This window comes from Tachyglossus aculeatus, chromosome 1 (assembly GCF_015852505.1).
Source record: "Tachyglossus aculeatus isolate mTacAcu1 chromosome 1, mTacAcu1.pri, whole genome shotgun sequence".
Classification (NCBI taxonomy): domain Eukaryota; kingdom Metazoa; phylum Chordata; class Mammalia; order Monotremata; family Tachyglossidae; genus Tachyglossus; species Tachyglossus aculeatus.
The window spans coordinates 157,233,754-157,250,866 of NC_052066.1; the positions used below are offsets into that span (position 1 = coordinate 157,233,754).

At 44.8% G+C, this 17,113-nt stretch overlaps 1 protein-coding gene across 2 annotated transcripts in view; it reads left to right on the forward strand.

The window, feature by feature from the left end:
* The window catches only part of FBLN5 (fibulin 5), a 90,524-nt gene that overhangs the window by 53,080 nt on the left and 20,331 nt on the right, over positions 1 to 17,113 (forward strand). For both annotated transcript variants that reach the window (XM_038769206.1, XM_038769282.1), the window contains exons 5-6: positions 4,386 to 4,508; positions 13,872 to 13,988. In XM_038769206.1, the coding sequence (XP_038625134.1) occupies positions 4,386 to 4,508; positions 13,872 to 13,988 (240 nt within the window). The remainder of the gene's footprint in view (positions 1 to 4,385; positions 4,509 to 13,871; positions 13,989 to 17,113) is intronic.

Genomic DNA, 17,113 nt, shown 5'->3' on the forward strand with positions numbered 1-17,113 from the left:
CATGAGCAATAATGGTTGATGTCAGGTTGCCTTTACTCATATTTTCCCACTGAATCAACTACGACAACAGTGCCAAAGAATGTCCTTGGAGTGGGTCAATGTAATTTTCCTTCTGTTATTTAAGTCAAATGTATTCACTATAGGTAACCTGTCCATGGGCTGAATGTGTTACAATTGTGGTTTTACCCATTCAGCAGGCCCAGGCAGAGCCAGATTACTCTGAAAAGCTTGCTGGGAAATCTTGGCATGAAACCTCGAGAGCTGGGGAAGCAGGGGGAGTGGGAGGGGAAAGGAGCTTCTGGTAGTACCCAACTCCAGTGATAAATATAATAACAGTAGTTGTGGGCAGTGAACATGTCTATCAACTCTATTCTATTGTACTCTTCCAAGCTCTTAGTACAGTGCTCTGCACACAGGAAGTGTTCAATGAATATAAGTGATTTATTGATTAGTATTTGTTAAGCACTTACTATGTGCGAAGCACTCAGGTAGATCCAATTCAGTCAGATCAGACAAAGGCCCTATCCCACGTGGGACTCACAGTCTAAGAGAGAGGGATTGAGAACAGGTATCTTACCCCCATTTTACAGATGAGGAAACTGAGGCACAGAGAAGTTAAGTTCATTCATTCAGTTGTATTTATTGAGCACTTACTAATAATGGTATTGGTAAGTACTTACTATGTGCCAAGCACTGTTCTAAGCACTGGGGTAAATACAAGGTCATCAGGCTGTCCCAAATGGGGCTCACAGTCTTAATCCCCATTTTACAGATGAGGGAACTGAGGCACAGAGGAGTGAAATGACTTGCCCAAAGTCACACAGCTGACAAGTGGGGGAGTCGGGATTAGAACCCATGCCTTCTGACTCCCAAGCCTGTGCTCTTTCCACTAAGCCACACTGCTGTGTCCAGAGCACTGTACTAAGTGCTTGGGAGAGTACAATGAAGCAGTAAACAGACAGAGATGTCTGCCTCCCTCCTTCTAAACTGTGAGCCTGTTATGGGCAGGGATTGTCTCTGTTGCTGAATTGTACTTTCCAGTGCTCTGCACACAGTAGGTGCTCAATAAATCCGATTGAATGAATGAATGAATGAATGGTTCAGGCCCAGGTTTGGCTGTCTTATCCCTCTCTCAGCTGGGTCCCTGGCATTGAGCATCCCAAAATGCCATCATCCTGTCTTTCCTGGAGCTTGTCCTTGCCCCTGGCTACGAGTGGACTTTCTTACCCAGCCCTTCCAGGCCTGTTCTTTAGGTAGCAGAGGCCCTTTGCAGAGGACCGGGAGCAGGAAGGAGTGATGAACCCAGTGAGTCCTGCCCCCAAACCCTCAGCCTCAGATGGCCCCACTGGCCCTGGGGAAGCACTCTCTAAGGGTATGGTTGGGCTCTAAGCAGAAGCCAAGTTTGTACCTGGGAAGAGGTGTCACCACCTGAGGAGGCTCTGCCCTGTCCTCATGCCCAAGTCTGGCATTGGGAGGCCGCTGAGGACCGTCCACACAAACGGAATCGGCTGCAAATGGGTTTGAGCAGCTGCTGCACAATTTCCCCTCTCCCCCTACCACCCTGCCTCGCTCCTTGTTCATTCCTGGGAAGATATTTTTCCCAGGGTACAGTTGTCATCCATCACTCTGGGTGCCTGAATAATGTAACTAGGTGTTGGCAGACAGCACTCTTATTTATTATTCTATTTGAACTATGGATTAGAGCTGAGGAGGCCGCTTGCCAAGCATTCTTGTATTCTTCCCCCGAGTCCCCCAGTGTTTCATGGGCAGAGCCAGCCAAGGAAGGAAGGCAGAGGGGTGTATGAGCATGAGAGAATATTGCAGAATAAAATCAAACTGGGCTTTCACAATCAAATCTGTACAAAGGAAATGCCTTTGAAGCCACAAAGGGGGCACCATATTGAGCAGGGCAGGAGGACTCTGATTACAACCTGGTGACTAGAGACGCCGCTTTTTCTCTGTAACGATCTTAGGCCTCAGTGATTATGCTTCTCAATAAGGGAAAAGCAATCAATCAATTGTATTTATTGAATGCTTACTGTATGCAGAGCATTGTACTGAGCACTTGGGAAAGTACAATATAACAGAGTTGGTAGACATTTTCCCTGCCCACAGTGAGCTTACTGTCTAAAGGGAAAGATCTTTAACAGACAGCCGAGGGTCCTCTTCTGGTTAGGGAGCATCTTCAAATTTCCATTCCAGCCCAATTAAAGAAAATGTGGCTGAAGAGACCGGTGAAGGAATGATGGCCCTAGTCACACCATGCGGAGTGTCCTTTGCTGTGTGGCTGTATTTGTTGTTTGCAGCCCCTTTTCGCAGTTGTTGCTGTTGTTGTTGTTTGCAGTTGTTTGTGCCTTATGAGTCTACAATTCTCTCAAAGCTATGCTTGAGGAGACTCTCACCTTTCCCGATGCCAGGATGCTATTCTGGTCTGCCTGTCAGTAGTTATAGTAGTAGTAGCAGAGCACTCTGCTAAGCACTGGGAGTGAATACACAGGTGGGAATTAGACATGGTCTCTGTCCTTTGGAGGGCTCACAGTCTAAACAATGTCCACTAGAGTTGTCTCCCAGACTTAGCTGTGATGAAGCACTGACTGAAGCTAAACTCTACTACACCTTTAAAGCATTTCCTCAAGCCCTCTTTATCATCATCATCATCATCATCAGTGGTATTTATTGGGAACGTCTCTCCCAACTCGTTTATGTTGTAGTCTCCCAAGAACTTAGTACAGTGCTCTTCACCCACCTAAATAAAGCTCTCAATGAATGTGATTGATTGATTGAGCACTTACTGTGTGCAGAGCACTGTACTGGGCCCTTGGGGAGAGCACAATACAGCAGAGTCGGTAGTCACTTTCCCTGTCCACTTGCTTTTAGTTGCCCTTTTTCAGGTCACCATTCAGCAGCAGTTTAAGTACCTTGCTTTCATCCATCCTTTTTCCAGGGAAGCTTTGAGAGAGCCTCACTCTGGGGTTATGGGGGACAATGCTGACGGGATCACCTAACCTTTCTCTTCCTGCTTCCTTCCCCATTGTTGAAGGGGGGAATAGAGTGCCTGTCTACAGTCAATCAATGAATCAATGCTATTTATCGAGTGCTTACTATGTGCAGAGCTCTGTACTAAGCACTTGGGAGAGTACAATACAACAGAATTAGCAGACATGTTCCCTGCCCATAAACGAGCTTACACTCCAGAAAGTCTAGACAGTCTAGTCTACAATCTCTTCTCCAGTATTGAACTTTACTATAAACTCAAGAAGAGCAAATGTCCACCTAAGCATTAAACACTTAGAAGTAGCCATCATCCCCAAATCAAAAGGCTGGGGAGAGGATGACTACTGTCAAAGCTGTTAAAGTGGATGGTGTTCTTTAGGAGGCTAATGCTATTACTGTTTAGGAGGCTTTCCTTAGCAAAATGTCTCAATTTGTAACTGTTTTGTTAGAATATTGAATAAGAGGAAATACTTTCTAAGGACCCAGTTTTTGTTCATGTTCTATCAGCCGTTAAGAATTCCTAAGAAGGAGGAATTCGCGCTGCTGGGTTTTCCCCAACGGGGGGCTTCAATCGCCACGCCTCCAGGAGGCCTTCCCAGACTGAGCCCCTTCCTTCCTCTGCCCCTCGTACCCCTCTCCATCCCCCCCATCTTACCTCCTTCCCTTCCCCACAGCATCTGTATATATGTATATATGTTTGTACAAATTTATTACTGTATTTATTTATTTATTTATTTTACTTGCACTATCTATTCTATTTTATTTTGTTAGTATGTTTGGTTTTGTTCTCTGTCTCCCCCTTTTAGACTATGAGCCCCCTGTTGGGTAGGGACTGTCTCTTTATGTTGCCAACTTGTACTTTCCAAGCGCTTAGTACAGTGCTCTGCACACAGTAAGCGCTCAATAAATATGATTGATTGATTGATTGATTGATTGATTGAGGTCCGCAATGTCAGGGTCTTCTGAACTCACTGGATTTTGTGTGGTTGCTGTCTGTCTATCATCTAAGCAAAGGTATTTGTTACATAATAATAACAGTGGCATTTGTTAAGTGGTTACCATGTGCCAAGTACTGTACTATATGCTGTGGGTAGATACAAGATAATCAGGTCCCACCTGGGGCTCACAGTCTAAGTAGGAGGAAGAACAAGTATTGAATCCCCATTTTGCTAACGAGGGAACTGAGGCACAGAGAAGTTAAGTGACTTTCCCAACCTCACACAGAGGACACGTGGCAGAACTGGGATTAGAACCCAGGTACTCTGACTCTCAAGCTCATGCTCTTTCCATAAGGCCACGTTGCTTTGATTCCATGCCATAAAAATGTCTTTTGTGCTGCTTTCAAAATCTGCAATTTGTGCCATGCTCACTGGGACCCGTGTGTGTTGCAGATATTGACGAGTGTGCGACGGATTCCCATCAATGCAATCCCACCCAGATCTGCATCAACACTGAAGGAGGATACACCTGTTCCTGCACTGATGGGTACTGGCTCCTAGAAGGCCAGTGCTTAGGTAAGTTTTTCTCTCTCCGACTCGTCTGCTGTCCATTAATGAACATGAAAATGAGATTGTTTTCATTGTCTTTTCCCTCTCCATCTTGTCCTTTTACCCGTTGAGGCAGGCCAGCCTCAGTAAGATTCATGGGCAGGAATGTGTCTGTTGTTATATCATACTCTCCCAAGTGCTTAGCACAGTGTTTTGCACACAGTAAGCGCTCAATAAATACGATTGATTGAATGAATGAATAGGTTCCATTCCCAAACCAGCCTCAGTGAGTTGTCTGAGCACAACAGATACATTGTAATACATTGAACATTGTAAATCCTTCTTCAATTCTGAGGCTTTGCTGCCACCCACCCCCAACTCTGCACTTTAAATTCAATGCATCCCTCCATTTCCCCACTTCACTCCCACCCTGAACTTCAACTAGTTTAATGATACCTCCTTCCCTTCCCCACAGCACCTGTATATATGTATATATGTTTGTACATATTTATTACTCTATTTATTTATTTACTTATTTTACTTGTACATATCTATTCTATTTATTTTATTTTGTTAGTATGTTTGCTTTTGTTCTCTGTCTCCCCCTTTTAGACTGTGAGCCCGCTGTTGGGTAGGGACTGTCTCTTTATGTTGCCAACTTGTACTTCCCAAGCTCTTAGTACAGTGCTCTGCACACAGTAAGCGCTCAATAAATACGATTGATGATGATGATGATGATGATGATAGCTGTTGCTGCTGCTGAGATGCAGTCCCCACCTTTGCCCTCTTTCCCTTTCCTGCTGGTATTATTATGACCTAATAGTAACAATGGTGTCTGTGAAGCACTTGACTATATGTCAAGCATCGTTCTAAGCGCTGGCGTAGACACAACTTAATCAGGTTGGACACAGTCCCTGTCCCATAAGGGGCTCACAATCTTAAACCCCATATTTCAGATGAAGTAACTGAGACAGAGAAGTGAAGTGAGGTCACACAGCAGACAAGCGGCAGAACCGGAATTAGAATCCAGGATCTTCTGACTCCCAGGCCCACTAGACCACGCTGCTTCTCAGCATTGCGGACAGGGAAAGTGTCTCCTAAGTCTGTTTTACCGTACTCTCCCAACAGTGTAGTACAGTGCTCTGCACACAGTAAGCACTCAATAAATATGACTGAATGAATGAAACTGAAGTGATTTGCTCAAAGCCCCGGACTCACCCTTTGGCAGAATAGAGCCCAGCTTAGTCACCCATCTTGGGGCAGGCTGTTCTAACCTCTGGGCCCCCTTGACTCCTTCATTCATTCAATTGTTTTTATTGAGAACTTACTCGGCACAAAGCACCATTAAGTATCAGGAAATGGAGTTGGGGCCAACTATCTAGATTGCCCCTGGAGTGAGAAGGTCAAATTCCCTTCCTGGTTTGAATTTTTCAGTTTTGGTGGCCAACTCCATCCCTGAAACCCAGTTCCCTCCTAGCTCACAGACCTTGCCACCTCTGGAAGTGTAGAACTGCTTCTCTGGGGCTTTTCAGCCTTGGGGGCTGCAACCCAGAGCCAGGTGATGAGTCTGGGGCAAGCCACAACAGGGGAATCGTGGGCCACAATGGGCAAAGCCAAGGGTTAGCTGCAGCCGGAAGGCCCATAGCTGAACCCTAAAGCCTTAGAGTGTGAAAAATTATCCACTGCCCCCACTGTGGAAATGTAGCAGCAGGACTCCTGCTGTGACCTCACCTCCCTTCTCTCCTTCTACAGCCCACCCCTCACCCTCCGCTCCTCCACCGCTAATCTCCTCACTGTGCCTTGTTCTCGCCTGTCCCGCCATCGACCCCCGGCCCACGTCATCCCCTGGGCCTGGAATGCCCTCCCTCTGCCCATCCGCCAGCTAGCTCTCTTCCTCCCTTCAAGGCCCTACTGAGAGCTCACCTCCTCCAGGAGGCCTTCCCAAACTGAGCCCCTTCCTTCCTCTTGCCTCGTCCCCCTCTCCATCCCCCTCATCTTACCTCCTTCCCTTCCCCACAGCACCTGTATATTTGTATATATGTTTGTACATATTTATTACTCTATTTATTTATTTTACTTGTACATATCTATTCTATTTATTTTATTTTGTTAGTATGTTTGGTTTTGTTTTCTGTCTCCCCCTTTTAGACTGTGAGCCCACTGTTGGGTAGGGACTGTCTCTATATGTTGCCAACTTGTACTTCCCAAGCACTTAGTACAGTGCTCTGCACACAGTAAGCACTCAATAAATACGATTGATTGATTGATTGACTGCCACTGCCACTGTCTCCTAGACTGTGAGCCCACTGTTGGGTAGGGACTGTCTCTATATGTTGACAACTTGTACTTCCCAAGTGCTTAGTACAGTGCTCTGCACACAGTAAGCGCTCAATAAATACGATTGTTTGACTGATTGATTCAGTGTAGCTTGGAAATGGTGGCAGCTACCACAAAGCTTCTCCAAGAACCTGAGATCCTAGCTATGAGTCTGAGGTAGAAGTTCCTCTCTAGACCGTAGGCTCATTATTCTTTTTTTTTCTTTAATGGTATTTGTTAAGTGCTTACTATGTGCCAGACACAGTACTAAGTGCTGGTGTAGATACAAGGTTGTCAGTCCCTGTCCCTCATGGGGCTCACAGTCTTCACCCCCATTTTACAGGTGAGATAACTGAGGTCCAGAGAAGTGAAGTGAGATCACAGCAGACAAGCAGCAGAGCTGGAATTAGAACCCAGGTCCTTCTGACCCCCAGGCCCATGCTTTATCCACTAGAACACACTGCTTCTCAGCATTGTGGGCAGGGAAAGTGTCTGCTAACTCTGTTTTTATCATACTCTCCCAAGAGCTTAGTACCGCGCTCTGCACATAGTAAGCACTCAGTAAATACCCTTGATTGAAAGGAGAGAAGCATCCCCCATGTCGTTGAGTGGCTGTTGGAGGGGACGGTAACTCCTCACAGGTTGGGACATGGCAACCCAGCTACAGAAACCATCCAGGTGTCCCACATGGCATAGGAGTTGTGGCTTGGCTGGCCCTGCAGTAATTCAATGAAGAGACTGGGCCATGGAAACATAAACAGAGCGGGAGCCCCAGGGGATCACTTAAATCTCATGAATATTTCACTGCCGTAGACGGTAAACCTCGCCCCAGGAAATGCAGACATGAACATGCTCAGGGGTAGCTCATGAGCTTTCTAATGTCTGATGATCTGGTGGTCTGTTTTATACCATGCGAAGAACTTGGCAGGGACAATACGGCAGTTCTGTTTGTTAGTGCTGTGGTTTTCTTTTCTTCTTTCCTTTCTCTTCTGGGCAAGAAAACAAATTCACAGAGCTATCCAATGGCTGCTTCAGTCTCTCCAGGGGTGATTGCTGTGGTGTACTTTTCTGGAAAATTCTGTCAGCTTGAGCTTTCTTAGACTCAATTCTTCAGTCTGAAGAAAGTAAATTCGAGAGGGTCTGAAGATCAAATCCAAAAGGGCTTTTTATGGGGGGGAAAAACTCTATTTTCTAGGAATTCTTGGTGAATAAAGCTGTACTTTAGGCATGGCTGTCAGAGGAATCATGGACTGTGGCCTTTCAGGTAGTTGCAAAGAAGTATCAGAAATTTATGATGGCAGGGACCAACTTTGGGCTGTTTCTCGAGGGTGCTCACACCTATCCACATACACAAGTATTCACGCATGCAATTCACCAACTTGGAGATTTGGCACCTCTGGTTCTAGTAGGCAACTGTGAATAGTTTTCACTGAAACACTGAAAGTAAATCAGTGAACTTTGTGGAAAACAGCAACAGAAACAGTGACAGTGATACTAAGGAGCAAAAGAACTGGGTTGGAAGGAAAACCAGCCATTACTGTTGTCTCTAGTAGAAACTTTGCCTTCAGGAAGTAATTTCTAGTCTTTCTCTCTCTAAGAAAGAGTCTCTGCAATGCATACTGATGCACAACATCCTATAAGTGTAGCCTTTAAAGGAACTGGTTTGTGACAGATATCAGGTCCCCAGCATGGAGAGTTTCCACCAGAAACCTTGAAATCAAAAGCTACTTCTACTTTCTAGCTGCCTCAATCAATCAATGATATTTACTGAGCACTTACTACGTGCAGAGCACATTACTAAGTGATTGGCAAGTACAATACAATAGAGTTAGCAGACACATTCCCTGACCACAATGAATTTACAGTCTACAGCCTCAATGAATTATGTCAGTTAAACAACGAAGTGAGCATTGCTAAGTAGAACAATGAAGAAATCAATGAACTCAGACTTGGGGCTCTTTGCTTTTTATTTGAAGAGAGTTGTTTACGTGCACTTTTTCTCTTTTTCGAGAATGGGCCCTTAGCCCCCCTTTCTCCATTGCCGCACTTTCCTGTCACAGTGCCGAGGCTGGACAGAAAATGGGATTTCCCTGCCCATTCATCCTTGGCAGGCTTCCATTTCCATTTCCCAATATCCCTTTCCATGTCACAATTGCGCTGGAGGCTGGACATGTGTCCTTTCTCAGTATCTGCTCAAAGCATCAGGTGGACTTACATAGCATCACATTGCAAGGTAGCCAATAGCCCTGCCCTTTTACCCAGAAGTACCCCTAGCCCTACAGAGACTCAATCTCCCATTTTGGGGAAGAGGGGTGGTGGTGGTGGGGATGTGTGTGTGGGGTGTGTGTGTGTGTGTGTGTGTGTGTGTGTGTGTGTGTGTGAAGTAATCTTTGTAAAGTAATCTCCTAACTTTCCATCCCCTCTTCACTTTCCCACCCCCTACTCCATCCATCTTCTATACTTCTACACTGTTCCTTGGTGTGTGACAAACTGTTACCTCACCTCAGAGCACGGTCTCTTCTTGCTAACTGCTTCGTCAAGTGAAAAATGAAATAATTTAGCATTCCAACAACGAGGTTGGATATCTCCATGTTTTGAAGGGCGGATGAGTTCATTTACATGGTGATGTGTAGAGTGAAATTCCTAAACTAATATTTAGGAATGATTCATTTGAGCTCAAAGTGTACTGGTCCCATGTAATTCGAGCCTAGCCCAGATTGGAAAGAATCCTGTTAGTAACTGTTCCCTTTTCACCTTTAACTGAAAACTAGAACAGAGTAACAAAATCGTTTCAGGTGAAGGAGGTTGTAGTATCTGTAGCAGTCTTTGTGGCATTTTTTTGAGAGCCTCTGGGTGCAATTCATTATATTAAGTGCTTGGGAAGTACAAAATAAAGTGACCCATTCCCTAACAACAAGGAGGTTACACTCTACTATGGAGACAGAAAAATATTTACAAAGTAATCAAAATGAAGCGCTGAACGTACAGTTGATTAATAATAATAATGATAATAATAACTGTGGTATTTAAGCACCTACATGTGCCAGGCACTGTTCTAAACACTGGTATAGATAGGAGATAATAGGGTTGGGCACAGTCTCTGTCTCACATAGGGCTCACAATTAAGAAAATATGTTGAACTTAATAATAATTATGGTATTTGTTAAGCACTTACTATGTGGCAGGCAGGCACTGTTCTAAGTGAGAATGGGTTGGAAAAACATCTAAGTGCTAGAGATGGCTGGTAGGTTTATGTGACTTGGGATGCTGAAAATGACTTGGGGAGGAAGGCTTTTTAGAGGAGCAGGACTTTCAGGAAGGCTTTGGATATGGGAGTTGGGGGCTGTGGTCTGTCAGATTTGAGACAATCAATTAATGGTATTCATTGAGTGCTCACTGTGTACAGAGCACTGTACTAGGACTTGGGAGAGTACAATCCAGTAGAATTTGGTAGACACGTTCTCCCACCTACAAGGAGCTTACAGTCTAGTGGGGGAATTCCAGGCCCCAGGGAATGGCATGAACGAGGGGACAGAGAGGGAGAGCCTCTGGGATTGCATATGCCACCTGACCATGAAAACAGCCCCAGGAAGGGCCCAGGGCTGGGCTCAATCAATCAATTGTATTTAGCAAGTTCTTACTGTGTGCAGAGCGCTGTACTAAGCGCTTGGGGGAGTACAATATAACAGAGTTGGTACACATGTTCTCTAGCCCACTGTTGGGTAGGGATCGTCTCTATATGTTGCCAACTTGTACTTCCCAAGTGCTTAGTACAGTGCTCTGCACAAAGTAAGTGCTTAATAAATACGATTGAATGAATGAATGAATGCCCACAACGAGTTTACAGTCTAGAGGGGGTGGCAGGGAGGGACAGTGGGAGCCAAACTGTAGTGGCTAGCTAGGCTAGGGTGGGCCGGTCCTGGGCTCTGCCCACTTTAGTTGAGCATTTTTGCTCCTGCACCACCAAAGTCTCCCCTCTGTTCTTAAAGAAAAGCCAGACTCATTTCAAAAGATCAAAAGAACACATCTAGGCCCTAGTTGAAAATGTTGGCAGAAATTTCTCCTACAGGAAGGGGGTTCTGTGTGCTTGTGTGCACGCACGTTTGTGTAAAATGAGATGGTGTGAAGGAAGATTTCTTGAATCCTGAGGAAAGAGAATGCGCTTAAAAAATTTTAAAGATTCTTATGTAGGGGGATGGATGTGTTGATTATCAATCAATCAATGGTATTTATTGAGCACTTACTCCATGGAGAGCATTGTACTGAGCACTTGAGAGAGTGCAATAGAATCTGTAGACACAATTCCTGCCCTCCAGGAGCTCACGGTCTAGCAGACAGGTTGGTGTACGACTGATGGGGTGAGGCTTGGGGGCAGGATTGGCATCATTCCCAGGTCTAATCCGAAATGCTGGAATCTTCAATCCATAGGGAGAGCGAGTTTCACTAATGCATCAATGGAGAGGGATTTCTAATCTGAATCAGGGATGCTGCTGCCGTGGACTCAGTGAAGGCCAAGTGGGGACGAATCTGGGTTGGAGTGATGGAATGGTGAGAGGGAAACAAAGCACAATCCATAGATGAGAACGATCACATTTCCTTAGGAAAGAGACCTAAACACACGGGGAAAAAGACATTTTTAGGACGTGTTTTATTTCGACTCTGATGCAAGTAGTGAATCCATTTGTGACTTCCTCCATGGTGTTTATTGGAACCATATGCCTTCAAATAGTAAACTTACATTATGCTCTCTGGAGGCTAGATTTGTCTTCTGTTTTTGACAGCTGAATATATTGGTTGTTAATTACTTCAACGATGAGCGCTGTTTCAGCTATGCTATGGATTCCTTTCATAATTTAGGCTAACTCACGCCCTCGCAGTGTGGAGAAAAAGAATTTCTCCAAAGAATAGCAATGATTGAGGGAAAGAAACCTCTAAAATGCCCACAACTCACAGGGCCACACCTTGTAATCTCTTTGGTGAAAGCTCATTCATTCATTCATTCAGTCTGTCAGTCAGTCAGTCGATCGTATTTTTTTCATTCAGTTGTATTTATTTAGTGGTTACTGTGTGCAAATCAATCAATCAATCAATCAATCGTATTTATTGAGCACTTACTGTGTGCAGAGCACTGTACTAAGCGCTTGGGAAGTACAAGTTGGCAACATATAATAATAATAATGATGAGTATGATATAATAGACACATTCCCTGCCCACAACGAGCTTAAAGTCTAGAGGGGGAGACTGACATTAATGTTCAGTGCTTAGAACAGTGCTTTGCACATAGTAAGTGTTTAATAAATGCCATTATTATTATTATTATTATTACAAATATGTACTTAAGCGCTGTGGGGCTGAAAGTGGGGATGAATACAGTGAACAAGTCAGGGTGATGCAGAAGAGAGTAGGAGAAAAGGAAAATGGGGAGCTTAGTCAATGATGTTCTACTGCCCTTCTTACTGCCCGCCCCCCCCGACGCTACCATAATGTAGGGACACCTACATGTGATGGTGGAACAGTCAGAGATCTAGCAGAAGTATTTCTAGACTGTAAGCTCCTTGTGGGCACGGAACATTTTTACCACCTCTGTTAGATTCAACTCTCCCAAGTACTTAGTACAGTGCTCTGCTCACAGTAAGTGCTCAATAAACATGATTGATTGATTATTTTCTGAACACCTGAGCTGGAGAACTAATATGACATTAAAAAGCTACTTCTCACTGGCTCTCTGGCTCCACTTCAGGCAGCCAAACCACCTGTCAGTGACTTCCTTGCAGAAGGGACATAGAGGAATTTGCTTCATTTGCTGAGTCAAGACTGAAAGTGATGGCATTAATAATAATAATGAAAATAATGATAGTATTTTTTAAGCTCTTACTATGTTCCAAGCACTGTTCTAAGCGCTGCAGTAGATATAAGGTAATCAAGTTGCACTACGTGGGGCTCACAGTCTTAATCCCCATTTTACTGAGGCACAGGAAAGTGAAGTGATTTGCCCAAGGTCACACAGCGGACAAATGACGGAGCCAGGATTAGAACCCCTGGCCTCTAATTCCCAAGCCTGTTGTCTTTCATTCATTCATTCATTCAATCGTATTTATTGAGTGCTTACTGTGTGCAGAGCACTGTACTAGGTGCTTGGGAAGTACAAGTTGGCAACATCTAGAGACGGTCCCTACCCAACAGCGGGCTCGCAGTCTAGAAGGGGGAGACAGACAACAAACAAAACATATTAACAAAATAAAATAAATAGAATAAATATATACGAGTAAAATAAATAAATAGCATAATAAATATGCACAAACATATATACATATATACAGGTGCTGTGGCTCTTGCCACTAGGCCATACAGCTTCACTATGTGTGTGTGTATGATTGTGTGTGTTTATGTGCAGATGAATCAGCAGGTAAAATGTGTTACATTTCAGAGGAACAGAGTGGTCTAGTGGCTAGAGCATGGGCCTGAGAGTCAGAAGGACTTGGGTGCTAATCCTGGCTCTGCCACTTGTCTGCTGTGTAACCTTGAGCAAATCACTTAACTTCTCTGTTCCTCAGTTACCTCATCTGTAAAATGGGGATTAAGACTATGAGCCCCACGTGGGACATGGACTGTTAGAGCTGTGCCTGGCACATAGTAAGCACTTAGCAGATACTATAAAAAAAGGGACATCTTTTGGCCGCCTGGGGAAATTTTAGTCCTGCTCAGTTTGGGGAGCACAGTTATGGATCCCAAGATAAGTGAGGCAGTAATTCTCTCTTTATTTCCCCAATACCTCCAATCTTCTTTCAGGGAGCCAGCCACACCTTCTACACTACCAAAACCACACACACTCAAGGTGTACTGTGTGTACTCTCTTAATTAGTTGGTGCCCTGGCCAATATTGGCTCTCAGAGTTTTGTACTTAAAAAGTAGGTCAGTTGGGGCTTTCTTATTGCATCCACATTGTTATCATCCTAATAGAAGTTCTGCATCAGTTTGCTTTACTTTGGATTGTGTTCAGTAGAGAGCAATTCCCACTTGAGGCAAGAAGAATGACGCAACCGTTCATTTTTTCCCTGTTTTCGTATTTCCAGACATAGATGAATGTCGCTATGGTTACTGCCAACAGCTGTGCGCCAACGTCCCTGGCTCCTATTCCTGCACGTGCAACCCTGGCTTTACCTTGAACGAGGATGGACGATCATGCCAAGGTACCTCTAAAATGGCAGGAGCTCATCCTCAGGGCTTTGGATCCCTAAAGTTCTTCTGAAAGCTCCAACAAGTGGATTCTGGGTCCCAGCCGCTTAGGGGAATTGAAATAGAATAAAGTTGCATACAAGTCCCGTTCGGTTGGTAGGCTGATAGGGCTAATGTGGTCATTTGAAGCTCTGCCATCGCCATCGGAGGGCTTCATCAGCTCAAGCGTGACTATGGTTTGGGAGTGAGATTCCAAAGCGCTCTCATTCCTTACTTCAGAAAGAATTCCAACCTTCAGAAATATGTATGCAATCCTCCACCGGTTTAGAGAGATTCTGGGTTGGAATTCAAAGAGAACTTTGGTGTATAAATGCCCTTTCCACCTTTCTCCTCACCCCCTCCCCATGACCTTCCCTGCCCCAACAAAAACAGAACTAAACAAAAACATATTCTGATTTTCCTATAAATCAATTCAGTCACTGATAAGGAAGAAAAACAAATAATCCCTTGGCACAGCTGAGTTCCCAGCTGAAAGGTCTGTACTCAGGAAGTGCATGTAGCCTTCAGATCCCAGAAATTAGGGCAAGTACAGTACCAAACTCCTCCTCTCTGACAGCTAGTCGGCAGCGGTATTGTAGACACAAAATGAGGTCTTTGTTTCACAGGAGCCCATCAGCTTTCACAAGGACAGTTTCCTCAGTGACATCATGGGTCATTTATTTTCCCCTACAGCTTTTGGTCTGGTCACGCTGTGTAGTGGAGATTACCTAAATCACTTGGATCCTAACAAAACAGCTAGGTAAACAAGAAGAATCAGTACCGAGTTGCCTGAGCCAGGGTTCTTGTCCATCTCCACTACAATGCGGCTCAAGAAAACGTTCCAAGAAGTCTCACTTGTGGGTTTTTTTACAGTATTTGTTAAGCGCTTACTATGTGCCAGATACTGTCCTGAGTGCTGGGATATATGCCAATCTGGTTGGACACAGTCCCTGTCCCACGTGGGGCTCACAGTCTCAATTCCCATTTTACAGATGAGATAACTGAGGACCTGGATGCTAATCCCAACTCTGCCACTTGTCAGCTGTATGACCTTGGGCAAGTCACTTCACTCCTCTGAGCCACAGTTTCTTCATTTATAAAATGGCAATTAAGACTATGAGCCCTTGTGGGACAGGGATTGGGTCCAATCCAGCCTGTGGTTTAGGAGCCAGTGAATCCAGAGAGCTGGGAAGCTGTGTCCCCCCTCTCCCAGAAGCAGCAGGACATTGGGCCTGCTGCACAGAGGGCTGGAATAATAATAGTAATAATTTTGGTATTTGTTAAGCGCTTACTATGTGCAAAGCACTGTTCTAAGCGCTGGGGGGATACAAGATCAGATTGTCCCACGTGGTGCTCACAGTCTTAATCCCCATTTTACAGATGAGGGAACTGAGACACAGAGAAGTTAAGTGACTTGCCCAAAGTCACACAGCTGACAACTGCAGAGCCGGGATTTGAACCCATGACCTCTGACTCCAAAGCCCAGGCTCTTTCCACTGAGCCACGCTGCTTCTCTATGGGATCCCGCCAATGCAAAGCCAAGGAAACCTGCCCAGTCAGTGATCCTGGATCTCCTGATCAGCAGGTCATCAGTGGTTTCAGTTGCAGGGCTTTGAATGGGTTGGCCAGCCCAGATTTTCCTGCTCCATGGGAGCTGCTGCTAGTAAGCAATGTAGCCTTGCGGAAAGAGCACCGGCCTGGGAGTCAAAGGACCTGGATGCTAATCCTGACTCTGCCACTTGTCGGCTGTATGACCCTGGGCAAGTCACTTCACTCCTCTAAGCCACAGTTACTTCATTTATAAAATGGCAATTAAGACTATGAGCCCTTGTGGGACAGGGATTGGGTCCAATCCAGTTATCTTGTATCCACACCCGTACTTAGTACAGTGCCTGGTACATAGTAAAAGTTTAGCAAATACCACAATTATTATTGTTGTTGTTATTAGTTTTATTATTATTATTAAGGCAAGGACAGATCCTCATATTAGTAGTGATAGTAGCAGTAAAAGTATTTATTAAGCAGTTATTCTGTGCCAAACAGTGTACTAGGCCCAGGGAAAGACTCCCTAGGTGTAAAGTAGACACAGTCCCTGGCCCTCAAGGGACTCACAGTTTGAGAATAAAAGTGAGGCAAGGGGATGGGTGACAGACACATAAGGGAAGATGAAATGATAAAATACTAAAACAACCTAAAAGACAAGAACTACATGAAATCGAAAGAAAAAGCAGTAAGATGCTGTGCCTAGAAGAGCAGGACTTCAGGCTCCTCACAGCTCAGAGACCAATAGTCTGATTCTCAGCTCTCAAACCAAATATCCATGATCTGTTCGACCTCGTAGTAGGCGTCAAATGGCACTGGCATCTTGATTTGGGAGAGAGGGAGGGAAGGATGGAGGGAAGGCCAGAGTGGACTGTCCACTGTGGTTAGCATCAGGGTCTGGGTGATGACAGAATTGTAGAGACTGGAAGCTGAAGGAGGTGAACTTACCTCCCTTCCTTGCCCAGGGCTTTTTACTCTTTCCCCTCTAAATGGTAGCCTAGAAAGAGCTATTCCCACCCAGAAACGGGGGCCAGGAGGGCCCTAAGAATGATCCTTTGCTTTCTGATTAATTGCCCTGAACAGATTTACTTAGCATTAAGAAGGTTTTATAATTTCTGTGACAACCAAAACATCTCTATGGAAAGTTCCACCTGGGGTAGATGGAACTTTAGATAATCATAGACACCCTAGAGCTGGACTGGAGCACAAAAGATCTTTATAAAAAATGGGATTTTCTCAAGTGCTTACTTTGTGTCAGGCACTGTCCTAAGCCCTGGAGTAGATACAAGCTAATCAGGTTGGACAAGTCCATGTCCCACATGGTGCTCACAGTCTTAATCCCCATTTTGCAGATGAGGGAATCAAGGCACAGAGAAGTTAAGTGACTTGTCCAAGGTCACAAAGCAGACAAGTGGCACAAGAAGCAGCCTGGCCTAGTGGAAAGAGTATGAACCTGGGAGTCAGAGGACCTGAGTTCTAATCCGGGCTCTACTGCTTGTCTTTTATGTTACCTTAGGCAAGTCACTAAACTTCTTTATGTCTCAGTTTCCTCATTTGT